The 16,885-nt window shown below is 39.5% G+C and overlaps 1 protein-coding gene and 1 long non-coding RNA gene across 3 annotated transcripts; both read left to right on the top strand.

Annotated features, from left to right (window-relative positions):
- The first annotated feature begins 342 nt into the window (after positions 1-342).
- Positions 343-6,206, top strand: LOC127360867 (major histocompatibility complex class I-related gene protein-like). Its single transcript, XM_051395289.1, has 5 exons — positions 343-393; positions 3,698-3,967; positions 4,333-4,611; positions 5,358-5,459; positions 6,157-6,206. Exons 2-5 carry the CDS (start codon positions 3,841-3,843, stop codon positions 6,204-6,206), a joined length of 558 nt encoding a protein of 185 aa, XP_051251249.1. The 5' UTR covers positions 343-393; positions 3,698-3,840.
- Positions 6,207-12,108: 5,902 nt separating this feature from the next.
- LOC127360863 (uncharacterized) lies at positions 12,109-16,885 on the top strand. Of its 2 annotated transcripts, XR_007883949.1 has the most exons (4): positions 12,109-12,339; positions 14,334-15,434; positions 15,525-16,566; positions 16,861-16,885. It is a non-coding gene; the product is annotated as an uncharacterized LOC127360863 (long non-coding RNA). The 2 variants fall into 2 exon arrangements; XR_007883948.1 differs by lacking the exon at positions 16,861-16,885 and having other exon boundaries at positions 12,110-12,339; positions 15,525-16,846.

Here is a 16,885-nt window from a genome sequence, read left to right as displayed (position 1 = left end):
TACTATACTCTTTAAATTATAATAAATAGTAATTAGTAATATTGTTATACATTATGCACTATATCAGTATTACAATTATTTCTGCATCAAGTGATTTTAAACTTAAGTAAACAAAGGCAGATGATGATAAGGGGCAAACTTTTTAATGTTACAACACAAATGCCACCTCTACTCTGTGAAGCAAAATCCAGACAGAAGCAGGTTAAGCAGGTTTTGATTACAAGGAACGTTGAGAGAGAGATTTAGACAGAGAATAGAAATGAAGATTATTTGATAAGTATTCTGTCCCCTATGCCTCATATCTGATGTGTCACATTCTGTTTCTCACACTGTGTTTTGGACTTTACCTGGCAGACGAGTGCAGACAAGTAATAACAGATACAGCGACAACAGGTAACTGACATTTAAACAAACACAACCTTTCAAAAAATGTTCTGGTTCCATACATGTTAGAGTATATAATAAATAAATAAAAAAAACAAATAATAATAATAAAGTTACATTTTTATTATTCAGAGTAAGGTTTTAGTTCACCTATAAGGAATCATGAACTACTGAGCATGTCTCATCTTCCAGAGAACAAAGACTCAGTCCCTGAACCAGGAAACATTATTGGACTGAAGACAAAGTTAACATCAGTTGATTCTACCAAGCTCTTTGGTTCTTCTTCTTTCTTAAACAAAGACAAAGTTATTTTTGTTTCTCCTCTTTTTAAAACACCTAAAGCTTCCTTTTAAGCTCTTTGCTGTTACAGTAGTTTCATCTGGCCCATGAGCTCCTTGGTAGAGCAGAAAAGTGTAAAGTATCAAGACAGCTTTACCCAAACAGGACTGTATGGAAAAATTCAGACGGACAGACAGACAGAGAGCCAAAGTACTGAAAGTGGTACACAGGGGACTGTACAGTGCACCAGCAACTCTACAAAGAAGAATTTTACAGTTTGAAGAATACTTTAAACCAAACTGTAAAGAATGTTACTGATTATATGTTTTACCTTTACACATGCAGCTTCCACTATTAACACTTGTATGTGGGCACACACACACACACGCAAACACACACCACCCTTCTTTTATCAATAGTATTTTATTCACACTGAATTAACTGGAGGCTGTTCTTCACTCACACACAGTGGAGAGAACACAGCTTCTAGAGCAGCTTCAGGACAGTCTGTAGTTTCTCACAGGAAGAGGATATTGTTGGACTGGTCCACTGGCTGCAGGGTCTCAGTGGGTGTTAATGTTCAGTCCAGGATCAGGTTTAATCTGTGTCTGCTAGTCAGGACTCCGCCTCAGTGTGTGTGTGTGTGTGTGTGTGTGTGTGTGTGTGTGTGTGTGTGTGTGTGTGTGTGTGTGTGTGTGTGTGTGTGCGTTATGGGAGGAGCATCACCACATTGAGTTACATACCAAACGTGAATATATATATTAGCAATCACTGTACATGGAACTGAAGAAGCAGTTTACAGCTAATATTATAGTTTCCTCAATTTTGGACTTCCTGGCTCTCTGGTACCTTAAAGGTCGGCACTAAAGCTCGTTCTTAGTGAAGTCAGAACTAGTGAGAGGTGGATGAAGCCGTCTGAAGCTTTGGGGCTTCAAATGCAGCAGCACAGTGACATCTGGTGGCAACAGCAGCCCTTCACGACTGGAGTCAAAGCACCACAACACCTCTCTGATTTTAATGCTTTTAGTCTCATAGGTGAGCAATAAAATCCAAGAAGCCTGTGTGTTATCATTACAATTGTTATACTGTTGTTCAAGTGCTGCATTAAATGTAGCAGTTTGTGTGATATGTTACAGTAAAATAATTCATAAATGCATCGTCCAAAAAGCCTACATAATAAATATTGTTACTGACATCAAATATGAATGTACTTTACTAATGTAGTTTAGGTCCAGTGTCACTGTGGGGTTATGTGTTAGTTGATATTGTGTTACTGCAAACAATACATGTAACAAGAGAAGCCTATTATTATTAGGTTATTATTACATTTGTTATTGTGCAATATGTTACAGTACATTCATTCATAATTGCCACTAAATATGAATTGACCCTATTGGTGTAGTTTAGACCCTGTATTTTACCTTCAGTGTTGATATTTATGTAACATTTTATATGAGTCACAGTGTGATTGGAAAATTTCTGAAATTAGCAGATTTAATGTAATTGTGTGAATGTATGTAGTTAGATTGCCCAAAATTCAATTGTTCAGTTCATTTTACTGAAACCATCACCAAAGTGATCAAGAAATCAAATGAATGATTTTAATATAAACATTATTCTCTAGGTCTAGAATAATACTGGTCTGGTTTAAATAAACCAATTATTTGTGAAAACAAAATTGAAGCAGTAGTAGTTGTGATTAATGTGCTTCATATGTAAATCTAAAATGTAGGACTAATAGTTTATTTCATGTTACAAATAATATTGTAAATCTGTTTTGAAAACCTTTCATGAGTTTTTAATGTATCGTTACACTGATGCTATAATGTGTTTCCTTGCCAAGTTTCTGACTATTTTAAATGACTGCTATGGGTTTAGAATAACTACATAAATTACAGGTTTCTGTAAACACACAAAGACACTGAATACGGTTCTCAAAATCACCTTTTGTGATGGATTATTGAAACCAAGTTCTGTTTGGTAAAACAGATTTAGGAAGATAATTCATGAAAGGTTCCTCATACCACAGGGGTTGCTAACTAGAGTGGAACCAGATAAACAGTGATGGTGGTTGACTGTTGAGCATTGAACCATGGCATTCACATGACGTTGCTTATTAAGCCAGTTGGGCCAGCCAGAAGTTTTGTCAAAGTGTCTGCTGTTTGCTTTGTTGAGTGAAGGATTTAACGACCCCTCAAACTGTGTGAACAGAGACAGCACGGTGTTGGACATGTGCAAGTTGTCACATGTATTTCACATAATGTAATGAGTTGTGCACAGAGGTGTTCAGCTGAAAGGCAGACACTTAAACAGACATTTTCTATTCCCAATTATGCATTAATATATCATATCTTCAAATTTAGTTTTTTAGGAAATAATGACCTAGATCTGGACCTCAGTGACCTCATAGCTGACTGTGGCCATGATCATAAGAGTGACCGCTACCCTATACACTTATTGGTCAGGCCAGCAATGTCATAAATAGGTTGTTTTGAGACACTGGGGGTGTGTGGTGCAATGTCTTTCAAAGGTAGGTCCAGAGAAAACATTAGTACTGCTGGATGGTCTTGCTTTTATATCTAATGGAACAGGAGATTGACCCCCCACCCCTACGTAATAAAGTTGAGTCATAACAGGAACACTCCCACTTTGCTCCGCAAAGACAAAACAGTAGACAGAGGACATAACAGCTCAACCAGCTCGGTCCTTTACCCACCCGACTTTATCAAATCAAGATGAAAACGTTATTTTTGTTGCTTCTCTTCTGTCACGTTTCATCAGCAGGTAAGATCACATTTGAACTCTTTAAGCTCTTTGCTTCACTTTCCACTCGGCTCTGCATTTGACTGCGATTACTTGAGCCGCAGAGTGCATTTGGCTCCTGTAGCTCCAGAAAACAGCACTTTAGTTTCACAATTACTTAAACTTCATAAGACTGACTTTATATGTTTTAATAGAATCATAGGCTGCTGACTGAATACATCAGATTCATGATGGGTCTTTAATGAATGTATAAACTGTGTTTGTCCTGTAGTGAAACACTCTCTGAAATATTTTATAACTGGATCAAGTGGAGTCACAAACATATCAGAACTTGTGGCAGCTGTTGTGGTTGATGGAAGTCTGGCTATTTACTGCGACAGCAACAAAAAGATATTAGAACCAAAACAGGGCTGGATGAAAAAAGTATTTGAAGATGATCCTCAGCACTTTGAGTGGGCCACTCAGGAGTGTTTTCAGAGAGGGCCAAACAAATTCAAAGTCAGGATTCAGAATTTGAAGCAGCGCCTCAACCAAAGTGAAGGTAAAGTATTTATGTATATTATATTTAATGAAATTGAGCTTGGACTGCATCTGAGACTGCAGGTGTCACACAGGTGTGACTTTGTTTTAAGTGTTTAATGTGCATATAATTCAACATACCCACTTTGTATACTGCCACTGACAGTCATCTGTCAATTCATACAACAGTAGCTACTATTACAAAATTGGGTTTCATCACTCAGATAAAGTGCACTGATTATCTGCTCTTGAATCATGATCACACCACAAGACACAAGTGTCACACAATGCACAATATTTATAAGATCATCTTTCCACTGGAGATTTCATCTGTATTCTGTACATTGTTAATTACTGTCTCTGTTTCTGTCTCTGTCTCTCTCTCAGGTGTCCACATTTTACAGGAGATGTTTGGTTGTGAGTGGGATGATGAGACTGGAGAGGTTAATGGTTTTATGCAGTATGGTTATGATCGAGAAGACTTCATATCTTTCGACCTGAAGACATTGACATGGATCGCTCCGAAACCTCAGGCTGTCACCACCAAACTGAGATGGGATAATGACAAAGCTAGAATAAAATACAATGAGAATCACCTCACTATGATTTTCCCGGGGTTCCTCAAGAAGTATTTGGACTATGGCAACAGCTCTCTTCAGAGAAAAGGTAGAATCACATGACATGATTTAGTTTCATGAACACATCTTCATCAATGAAAATAGAAATAGTTCCACTGAATATTGACGCTGTGTTTGAGTACTTTGCTGTGAACCACAAAGGCAGATACTTCTTGTGAGTTTCTTCAGTGGTTCTCCCATTTTTTTATATGGAGACAATGTGGTGGTTGTTATAAGGAGCTTCTCTCTCTCTCTCTCTCTCTCTCTCTCTCTCTCTCTCTCTCTCTCTCTCTCTCTCTCTCTCTCTCCAGAGCTTCCCTCAGTGTCTCTCCTCCAGAAGACTCCCTCCTCTCCAGTCAGCTGCCACGCTACAGGTTTCTACCCTAACAGTGCCACACTCATCTGGAGGAAAGATGGAGAGGAGATTCATGAGGACGTGGACCACGGAGAGATCCTCCCCCAACCACGATGAATCCTTCCAGATGAGTGTTGACTTGAACCTTTCATCAGTCACACCTGAAGACTGGAGGAGGTACGACTGTGTGTTTCAGCTCTCTGGTGTGAAGAACATCGTTATCAGACTGGACAAAGCAGAGATCAGGACCAATGAAGGTAAGACTGGAATCATCTGTGACAGTGTTTTGTTTTGTTTGAATACCAATGCAGCAACCTATCACAGGACACAACAACATCACAAGTAATTAGGTCCTAACTGGATGAATGAAGTAGGTATTAATAAATAGGTGGACATCTGTTCTAACCTGCTTTGTGTATCTGGTTGTTTCTGATCAACAGAGAAGCCTTCTGATACGACCATTCCCATCACTGCTGCAGTGGCTGCTCTGGTTGTTGTCCTTATGGCTGCTACTGGATTCATTGTTTACAAAAAGAGGAAAGGTAAGACAGGAACATGGAAAAGTTATCTGTGTTTGGATTTATAGTTCACAAAAAGGAGAAAAGTCAGAGACCAAACTGAAATATATTTTCTAATTAAATGTTTTACTTTACTTTTAAAAGATAAAATAAGCCTCAATTCCTATTATGTAGCAACCAGTAGAAAGACTGTAGCATGATGATGATAGAGAAATGTTTTAGAGGGGTAAAGGATATTTATTTAACATAAGTAGGAGAAAATTATTTTCTGGCATTTACAACTGTGACAACTTAAATTATTAATCTTCTTGTTTCAGCTAAACGCCCTCCATGTCGTGAGTAGAACTTGTTTTATTTTAATTTATCTGCTCTAACACACACTTGTGTCAGCAGATTATTGAATCTGCATACATAATGGGTTGTTTAGTAGATCAGAATAGCTTCACTAACCTTTCCTCAACGAGACAGAATGGGGTAAATGTCATTAAACATCACTGAGCCTCTGTCAGTCTGAAGCTGTTGGGGTTTGATTCTGACAGAGGAAGCATGTCTCTTGGCTCTGGATGAAACATCAGAAGGTGGGCTTGTTGCAGAGGTTGTTTCGGACTGAACACCTTGTGGTGGATCTGATCAACCACCCTCTGCAACAGGTCGTAGTAGCTGTTTATTAAAGGCCGATCAGTGCAGGATAAGTGGACTGACTGTGTGTTTTTCCTTGCAGCTCCTGACAACAGCTCCGAGCTCTCTGAGAAACTGAATCCAGAAACCTGATTTACAAACACATTGTGCACACAGTGAATTACTGCAAATGGGACGGCAAAGCAATTCATTCTGTGACGTGAACTATTCACATCTGCAGTTAAACAACACCTGATATTATAAATAAGAGAGCCACATTGTTTCCTAATCCATTCCACAACTGTAAGCTTTTAAGAAAATCTTTGCTGAAACCCTTTTTTTACTGGAGTATTTACAGAAAATAGTATTTTTTCAAATGAGATTAAATAGTTTTAATCATAAGTTTTAAATTTTTTCTCTCCTTCTTGTTTATTTTATTTCTACTTTATTTTAATACTTTTTTGGTAAAGGCTACAAAAAAATGTTGCCTTGGAAGGATTGATTTGTTGTTATTTAATTTAATACATATTTTATGTGTTGTTTCAGTTTTGCTATGTGAAGCACTTTTGTATAGGACTCATAGACCGCGGAACCGGGAGGCCAGGGGGGCAATGGCCCGGGTAACTTTTGTACTCTGAAAAAAACTATTATTATCATTATATGAATAAAAGCCTAAGTTGTATCTGTGTTTTTATGAGCCAAACAATACTAGTCACCACACACCTTCACTCACTCTCACCAACTGATAAAACACTCCCACTGACTGCTGCATTTTGATTTGAAATGAGTGTGCATTGTTTATCAACTACGTCATGTGTGAGCGTCGCGTGCGGCTCTGCACATCAGTCTGATATGAGTGTTGACTTGTGATGATAATGACTAGGATGTTGATTTAGATTCAAGGCAGAAAGATGAGTTTTGGTTGTGGTTGTGGACTGGATGTACTTTGTTGTTTGCTATAGTTTCATCTGTGCGTTTATGTTTTTTTAACACCTTCAGAAACTTCAATTCATTCAGAACTGTGCTGCCCGAACTCTGATGAAAACCCGCAAATACGACCACATCACCCCCATTCTTCAGAACCTCCACTGGCTCCCCATAACCTCAAGAATCCAATACAAGATCGCCCTCATCACCCACCTTTGCATCTACAGCAACGCCCCGCAATACCTTAAAGACCTCCTTACCCCTCACTCATCCACCCGTAACCTCCAGTCCCAAAGCACAAACCTCCTCCATCAGCCCCGCTCAAGACTCCGCACCATGGGAGACCGAGCCTTCTGCTCCGCTGCCCCTCACATCTGGAACTCCCTCCCTGAACATCTGCGAAAACCCCAGTCTGTGGACACTTTTAAAAAAGGGCTTAAAACTTTCTTGTTCAGGCAGGCGTTCTTAAGTTGTCCTTAGATTTTTTTGTTTTTTCTTAATGTATTTTATCACTTGTATTATTATTGGTTGCTGATTTTAATGTGTTATTGCCCTTAGTGTTTTTTTGTTATTATGTTTCTTGGTTTCTGTAGCACTTTGAGATTCTTTTATGAAAAGTGCTTTACAAATAAAATGTATTATTATTATTATTATTATTATTATTATTATTATTATTATTATTATGTGTAAATAGGCTTGGCCTGTTGTGTGTGAATGTTAGAGGGGGATCCGAGGGGTTAATCTGAGCAAGCATGTGTGCGTGTTCATCATGCGTGTACTGTAGAAAACTGCTGTTGGCACATTTTGGTGTCTTTAATAGCCATTTACTGAACAGCTCCTCAGTGACAAACAGTTAGTTTTGAGATCATCAGTAATGCTGGATAGGCTTGCAGCAGCACAGTGACATCTGGTGGCAACAGCAGCCCTTCACGACTGGAGCCAAAGTACTACAACACCTCTCTGATTTTAATGGCTTTAGTCTGTACCCCATCTAATGGCCACACCCTCTGCCACTCTGTCTCCTGGAGAGAAGGGAAAAAGACCCAGACCAACCAGAGGGGGTGGGGTCATCAGTCACAAAATGAAGTAAAGTACGGAAATTAAAGGTAGGAACAAGAGTAAATATCGAAGAGTAGATCCAAACTCTTAGAAGGAAGAAGATTTAAGAAGAGAGAGAGAGAGAGAGACCGGAGTCTGTCCCTGTGCCAGATGTGAATTTCAGGGTCTGTTCTCTTCTGGGGTGAGTCTATTAGATCAAAAGGAAATGCAAACACATTTCATGGCCCTCCTATCCTGATTTACAACTAAAAAGGCATTTAAATGATCACACTTCTCTTGTAAGAAAACAACGGTTTCCTAACTCCAGATGCTTGGATCCAGAACCTGGGTGTCGAGGCGTCGTTCTGATCTGTGGAGGAGTCATTGTTCTGTGAAAAAGGATAGGAAGATTGATACCTAGAGATCCCATCTATGAATCTGAAAAGAAACAGACTCCCTTGGCAGGAGACTTCTCAGCGCCAAAGTCTCACCTCCTCTCCTGGGTCAAAAAGCGTGAAAGTGAAAGGGAGGCCTTGAAAACCCTCCTGATGGAACAGAATCAAAGTAATATGATGATTGTTGAATTAAGAGACAGATAAAGCGTCTCTTGTAGAGGAAGAGACGAAGACATTGTCCTACATTTAGAATATATAACGTTTTGAGCTCCTTACATGTTGCTCCTGCTCGGCTCCAGAACACGCTAATCTAGTTTTACTTTTACCTCAACTTGATAAGACCCAGTTAGACACAGGTCTCCTTTAATAGCCTAGTGTGCTACATGTTCTGGATTTTATAGAAACTCTTTGGATGAATAAAACCTGAACCCCTTCTACACAAATATAAACTTTTGTTGATGTGTGTAGTTAGATTGCCCACAATTCCATTATTCAGTTCATTTTACTGAAACCATCACCAAAGTGATCAAGTAATAATAGAAGTATTATTCTCTAGGTCTACAATAATACTGGTCTGGTTTAAATAAACTATTTACCGTCTTTGCTCAGGAAGAGTTTTGTGCAAAAGGAATTAAAGGCCTCCCCCCATCTGTTTCAGATATAGGAAGGTTAAGTTCAGTGATTGAAGCAAATAAAGGCTTGGGCTACTAATTAAAGTTTAAAGGTAAAATGAGTGTGATCATTGTATTTATACTGAATGTTTGTCCTGCAGTGAAACACTCCATGAAGTTTTTTGTAACTGCATCTTCTGGAGTCCCAAACTTCCCAGAGTATATGGGAGCTCTAGTGGTTGATGACATTCTGGCGGGTTACTACGACAGCAACAAACAGATATTAGAACCAAAACAAGAATGGATGAAAAGATTATTTGAAAAAGATCCTCAACACTTGGAGTTCTACACTCAAACCTGTTTCGAGATTGAGCCAAACTACTTCAAAGCCACGATTTATTATTTGAAGCAGCGCTTAAACCAAAGTGGAGGTACAGTATGTTCTATGTTATATTTCAATATTTACTGCTAAACTGTTCTGCATCTTAGTTCTTATCAACAAAGGCTAATAATAATAATAATAATAATAATAATAATCAAGACACTATCACATGGGTTTGCCAAAAGCGCCCACTGGTTATACTCGTTTGCTGTCCTTATCCAACATAAACTCATTCCCATCCTGAGATAAAGAAATTCAAACCTTCCATGAATAATTACACACAGGGAGAGGAAAAACTGGAATATAAGACATCCTTAATTTCCTTCATTGATCTGTCAGGTAACTGGACTGACGTCTGTACAGGTGTTATTTCATTTTTTTATAATGCATAATGTTTGTAGTCAAACATCAGACAGGCATTTCCCATCATGCACTAAAGTTTTTCAGTCGTTGGAGAACAACAGTTGTACCTGGCTCCAAAAACTTCTGCTGCCTTGATCTGGTAAGGAAATCATTGCTGATGTCAGCATGACAACATGCTAACTAGCCTTTAATTACAAACATTACAGATGCACTTATTTTATGGTTCATCTCCACTGAAAATTATATTATTGTTAATCTGGCAAAATTGTCAACTTTTTTACAACCTGAATCATTGCCCCATCACCTATCATCTATTTATAGCTATATCTAAACAATAAACTAAACCTATTGCTGATATCTCTTTTGGTGAGTAGGGTCATCACACATGTTACCAAATGAACTGATGTCCAGACTAGAGACACAAAAATAAAAACAAGTTGTAATGAAGCATAGTTTTCCTTTTCATTACTTTAGTGGTGTATATTCCCAAACTTCCCATATTTTCAATCAAATTAGTACAGACTACATCAGGGGTTCTCAACTGGTCTCACCTTGGGAGCCACATTTTCACATGGTCATAATGTCGGGACCCACTTTTACAGATGTTACGGCCGTGGCCGTATTATTAGTATTATGTTATGGTATTGGGTTCGTCTGTGGTGTGTGTTGGTGTTTTTGTCCCTGTTCCTCTGCAGGAGTGTGCAGCCTGTCGATTGTAGATCTTTGACGGCAACCCGTAGGTCAGCGCTGACTGGTCCATGCCGTGGGCTCGGCTGGTGGAGTGTCGCCTGCTGGTTGGTTCTCCCAGGGAGCCGCAACATCCGCCGGGGATTCAAAACGCCGCACCACACCGAAGCTCTCCGACAGAACCTTCAGCAGCAGCATCCTTCTGTCCTCGGTTGTAGAGTGTGTGCTTTTGCGATAGAGTGAATTGTTACGATCTTAGTAGATAGTGTTTTTGTATGATCGTGTTTAGTGAGTATCGTAAGGGTGAGCTGCCATTTTCTTTGTACTGCTTTTCTCCTGTTTTTCATTAGGATAGGGAGTTAGGTTTAATAACTGTATTTTATTTCTATTGCATAGGGATTAGTAAGGATTTTTGTTTAAGGAAGTTAGCCCTGTTTTGTTTGTTGTTTTGGCCTTGGTTCACCCCAAAGTTTGTTGTTTAGTCTTTGTTGCACTTTGTTTCACCTGTTTGAAAATAAATCACATCACTTGATTGTTAACACTGTGTTAGTTGTTCGTTTGGGAATCGGGGTAGGATTATTGGTTCATTTTTCATCACACATTTATGTGGCGCTCCTTCCCCCTAGACAGGGGCATAACAACAGAATGCAAACCACGCTAATGTACTTTTCAAAAAGGCTTTAATTAGGTAGACATTCGTTTTTCAAACACCTTGAACAATGGGTTTTAGAATAACTACATACTGAATACAATACTCAAAATCACCTCTTGTGATGGATTATTAAAGCCATGTTCTTTTGTTTGGCTCGAGGGACATAATTCATAGAAAGTTCCTCATACCACAGGGATTTCTAACTATGGTAAGACTAGTGGAACCAGATAGACAGTGATGGTGGTTGGATTACTGAGCGGGCCATCACATTCACATGTAGTTGCTTATCAAGTCAGTTGGGCCAACTAATGTAAATGAGCCTGAGCAGATACAATATAAAAGCTTAAAGTTAAGTTAGGTCAGTTAGAGAATGATGTGGGTCAGAGGGGTCAGTAGATTAATGACGGCACAGCTTGATACCCACTGCAGGGGCTAATGATAGGTGAAAACATTTAACATGAATACTGTCCTTCAATAGGAATATTCACCTAACTTCTGGCAAATGAATGTTAAAAACAAATGTAATGCTTTTTATTTTTCTGCTTTCTGTTTCACTTCACAATAAAATCCAGAATTTCATGTTTAAAAGTTTGGCTCTTTTTGTCCACATCTGTGACTGTAGTTGCAGTAACATAAATATTAGCTCAGCATCCTGTATACTCACAGAGGACAAAGTTTGCTCCCAGACAAGGTTAGCTTAGCTTAGCATGAATTCTAGGGAGGAAACAGCGAGCCAATAGCTGTGTAAAGAGTGCATTCTAACAACCTCAAAGCTGGCTGTCATGTAAAAATGAAACATTTGGCCTAAAAAAGGAGCTCCACAATGCTTTGCACTAATAATTACATATGTAGAACACTCAATAATTATGTAAAAGAGGATTCATCTGGGCAAAGTAGACCTGACTGAAGAGAATTGTCAACAATGTAAGGCCAATACAGACTATACTGTGGTCAGACTGTGGTTGTACTGAGCAGCTTCCAGGTATGATTGTGTAACTGTGTGAATGTGATCAGGATGTTCCTCTTAAAAGAGAGCATTGCTCCTAAAGAGGAAGGAAAGAAAGATGAAGAATGATGAACAAAAACAGATTATTTGATAAGAATTCTGTCCCTCCCCCTATACCTGCTGTTGCTTCATATCTGATGTGTCAAATTCTGTTTCTCACACTGTGTTTTGGACTTTACCTGGCAGACGAGTGCAGACAAGTAATAACAGATACAGCAACAACAGGTAACTGACATTTAAACACACATAACCTTTCAAAAATGTTCTGGTTCCATACATATAAGAGTTTATAATAATAATTTTAACAATTGTAATAATAGTAATAATAAAGTTGACTTCTCATTACAGTTTTAGTTCATCTATAAGGAATCATTAACTGGTGAACATGCCTCATATACCAGGAAACAAACTTTCTCAAACAAAGACAAAGTTATTTTTGTTGCTCCTCTTGTGTCATTTTTTTTATCTCCAGGTAAGACAACATTTTACAGCTTTCCTTTAAGTTCTTTCTGTTACAGCAGTTTCATTTGGCCCATGAGCTCCTGTGTAGAGCAGAATTAGTGTGTGAAATTACAATACCTTCAAAAGAGCATTGTGTTATTTACACCAGATCTCTTACAGGCACTGTGTTCCAAATTATTATGCATATACTGGTTTTGTTCTGTTTTTATAATTGGCAGTCTATAGGATTTTTTATTCCTCAACAATTATATTGTAATCTGGATTTTTTAAAACTAAATTACCAGTGATGACAATGGCAGTTTTTTTGCAAAATAACTCAAAATGCAGTGTTCCAAATTATTATGCAAAACAGAGTTTCAAAACTTTCAATTTAGATAAATTCTAAAGTTAGTCCATTTACAGTTTCTGCCTGTATTTCCTTATAGGATGCCAGAATATCCTCCTAGAGCTGCTGTTTTGTGGTAAACTGCCACCCACCCTGATAGAGCTTCCTTTTAAGGATGCTCCACAGGTTCTCAATAAGGTTGAGGTCAAGAGATGATGGTGGCCACACCTTAAGTTTTTCTCCCTTAATGCCCATAGCAGCTTAGGCCTCAATGTTATTTGTTGCAGCATGGGATGGTGTATTGTCTTTTTTTATACCATGGTAGGAAATGGGTAGTTAGAGGTCATTCTGACACCTTCAGGCACCTTAAAGGGGCCTACCAACTCACTTCCCAAGTTTCCAGCCCGAAACATCACTCCACCTGACGTTGCAGCCTTGTTGGCACATGGTGGCCATTCAGAACTCCATCCATCTGGACCTTCCAGTGTAGCACGGCATTCATCAGTGAATAAAACTGTTGACAATTAGTCTTCATGTATTTTAAGCCCACTGCAATCATGTCTCCTTGTGGGCATTGTTTAAGGGTGGCCGAAATACAGCTTTATGCACATCAGCAAGCCTCTGGAGGATCCTGCATCAAGAGGTTTTTGGGACTCCAGAAGCACCAGCAGCTTCAAATACATGTTTGCTACTCATCAGTGGCTTTTTCACAGGAGCTCTCTTAATATGAGGAATTTGCCTTACAGAAACTTTCCTTAACACGCCTTCATCTGAACGAACCCGTCTGCACTCTGAATCAGACACAAATCTTTTCCCAGGACGATGATCTCTCTTAATATTTCGTAAAATATCCAGGAGCTTCTTACCTATTGAAATATACTGCACTAATTCACGCTTTTCATCTGCAGAAAGATCTTTTTCCCATATTGCATGAAACATGTGTCTTGCCTAATAATGTGGAACAATGTCCTTAAGTAGTTTCCCATTAATTAGCCTCACCTGGAAAACTAATTAAGACAAACCTGTCTGAGATTGATGTCAGTGATCTCAACAGACATGCAAAGCAGCAGAATCAAAAACCTTCATTGAAAAACTAAAAACTCAAATGTTTCTTTAATTGAAATCATATTTGCATAATAATTTGGAACACAGTGTAGACTATTGACAGCCTTTAACCCTAACACAATCCAAGTGCAATATGTTTTAAATCATAATAATAAAATGATGTAAAACTAAAACTATAGGTCAGTTTCTGAAGAAATTGTTGGCATGATGTGGTCCGGAGCATCGAACAACACACAACAAAATTCGATTATTCTTAGTTCACACAGTTTATTCTCACAGCTTTTACTCTGCAGTGTATGTATGGGGCTCTAAACATAACATAATGGGTACAGACACACTGACAGAGACATTGGTACCAGTTTGACAGGTGATACAGCTTTGCAGTACTTCCTGAGTACCTGAGGTCACATACTGACGCTGTGGAAGAAGGAGGCAGTCCTCCTGTCTACACATCTCTCTCTCACCTCCTCGCTGCTCGGTCCTTTACCCACCCGACTTTATCAAATCAAGATGAAAACGTTATTTTTGTTGCTTCTCTTCTGTCACGTTTCATCAGCAGGTAAGATCACATTTGAACTCTTTAAGCTCTTTGCTTCACTTTCCACTCGGCTCTGCATTTGACTGCGATAACGTGAGCCGCAGAGTGCATTTGGCTCCTGTAGCTCCAGAAAACAGCACTTTAGTTTCACTTTTACTTAAACTTTATAAGACTGACTTTATATGTTTTAATAGAATCATAGACTGCTGACTGAATACATCAGATTCATGATGGGTCTTTACTGAATGTATAAAATTGAGCATAGCGTTAGTTCAGGCAGGGCACGAAGTTAGGCTTAGCTTTCAGTTACAGCTATATCATTCGAGCACAGCTAGTCATAAACATACATCAGCTGATTCCTCTAAGCTTCCCATTGGATACCATACACAGTCAGCTGACAGCTTACCTGATTTCCTCAAGCATCCAATTGGCAAACATCTACATGGCGCCTTATTACTGAAGCTGCTTTAGCCTGCCTGCCTATCTCTGCTGCTCCTCTACAAGCCTGTTTGCCAGGATGTTCTGTGCGTTACTTGTGGTTTGTCGTTTGTTTCTACTTGTCCTGTCTGCGGTGAGTATGATGGCGGGTCGATTGCATTGTGAAGTCTCAGCAGCGATCTCGGCGTTGGGGAGAGTGTCGCTTTTGCACAACAGTTGTGTCCGGCTGCTCTGGTTCTGGGGGGTCTACAGAAGGGGGGAGGAATTGCTCCTGCGGCTCCGCTGCGGTCCCGGCTCCGGCTCCGGCTCCGGCTCCGGCTCCAGCGCTGCGCTGCCTTCCAGGGGAGCGCGGGTCCGAGGCACAGCGGCCGGCTCCACCTGTCTTGCTTGTCAGCTCTGTCCAACATCCGGTTGTCGCTTACCGTCATGGGAAGGCTATAGAGTTCTAGGCTTCACTCTAGATAGTGTACTGATGCAAATTGCATCAAAGAGGTAATGAAAGCAGCAGGCAGTAGTAATTTCCAAAAGAGAACTGCTCTCCTTGCTTAGACATCTTAAATTGGCATGTGTGTTATTCCCCAGGGAAGTTCCCTTATATCCAGGCTTCTGGACCTCTCCGATTTATAGAGAACTCCATGATATGGTCAGCTTGGAGAAGGGCTGCAGATCCGAGCCCCAGTCCTGATCTCTTCTGTGTGATAATGGTATGGCATCTCCTTCTTTTACAATGAGCAGCTAGAATCATCATTTGCCATTAATTATAAAAAGATGCAGCATATTGAGTACATATAAATGAATCGAACACTGTGTGCCAGTTCAACCTAGGCGCTTTATGTCAACAGCAAGGTCTAATAGTGTGACTGCTATGATCTACTAGATCACTAATGAACAGCTTTGCTGAGCTAAGAAGACAGGGAGCAGACATGAGGGGCAATTTAGGGAAGAGCAATGGATCCACAAATTTTTCGGTGTTGTGTACAGACATAATGGAGATATAATTAATTCAAACATACAGTAGAAGTGGCATGATTGACCTGTATGATAACTGCCCTTCCGTAGGTTTGGGGGGTATTTTAATAATCAGTGGTTCACAGACATATGGCATATGTCATCCTTGCCAGCAAATGCCTCTTCTACCTTTTTTTTTTTTTTTTTTAATGAAACGTATCCAATTGTTTCATGTTTCTGTGGGGAAAAGACTGGTCAAGGAAACAATCATGTTTTTGCGACATTGAGGCAACTGCCAACATAATTTACAAGGGCGTTCTTCAGTTCCATTCATTAATAGATTTGTAAGACGCCTCACTTGGTTATCTATGTTGGGTAAATTCATTATTAGAGCATCTCATATTCCATGCTTGGATAACCTTGCTGATTTTTGTCCCAGTTTGAATTGCAGAATTTCGCCAGCTGTGCCCGGAGGCAGCGCCATCCAGCCTGACTTGCCCCCCATTTTCTCAAACCGTGTTAGACAAACACAACCATGCAATCCTACAGGCTATCTGCTGCTCAGTATATGCGATCTGGCTTAGCTAATCTACATTAAAATAACTCCTCATTCAATTCGCATAGGAGCAGCAACAATGCAGCATCCGTAGCTCCTGTCTCGACGCTAAGGCTATGGGTAAATGTTCATTATCTGCTTACGAACAATATCTCCTGCCTGAGGCCAAGCAATTCTTGATGCTCAAAAAGCAATGAGTGCCTTGTAATTTCCGGCTTAAATTCATTAATGTATAGCAAATTTCTGGGGATATCTCTAGTATACTTAGCCATGTACTTCAACTAGTGTCTGCTTAGACAAGGACAAGGACAAGGAGGTCCCAGAACAGAGCCATACTGCCAAATGTAAAATTCTGCTTGGAATATAAGGTATTTTGACAAAAGTGGTCCTGACTGAACTGTGTTTGTCCTTCAGTGAAACACTCTCTGAAGATATTTCG

This window comes from Dicentrarchus labrax, unplaced genomic scaffold, assembly GCF_905237075.1.
Source record: "Dicentrarchus labrax unplaced genomic scaffold, dlabrax2021, whole genome shotgun sequence".
Lineage (NCBI taxonomy): Eukaryota > Metazoa > Chordata > Actinopteri > Moronidae > Dicentrarchus > Dicentrarchus labrax.
This window is presented reverse-complemented; position numbering and strand designations above follow the sequence as displayed.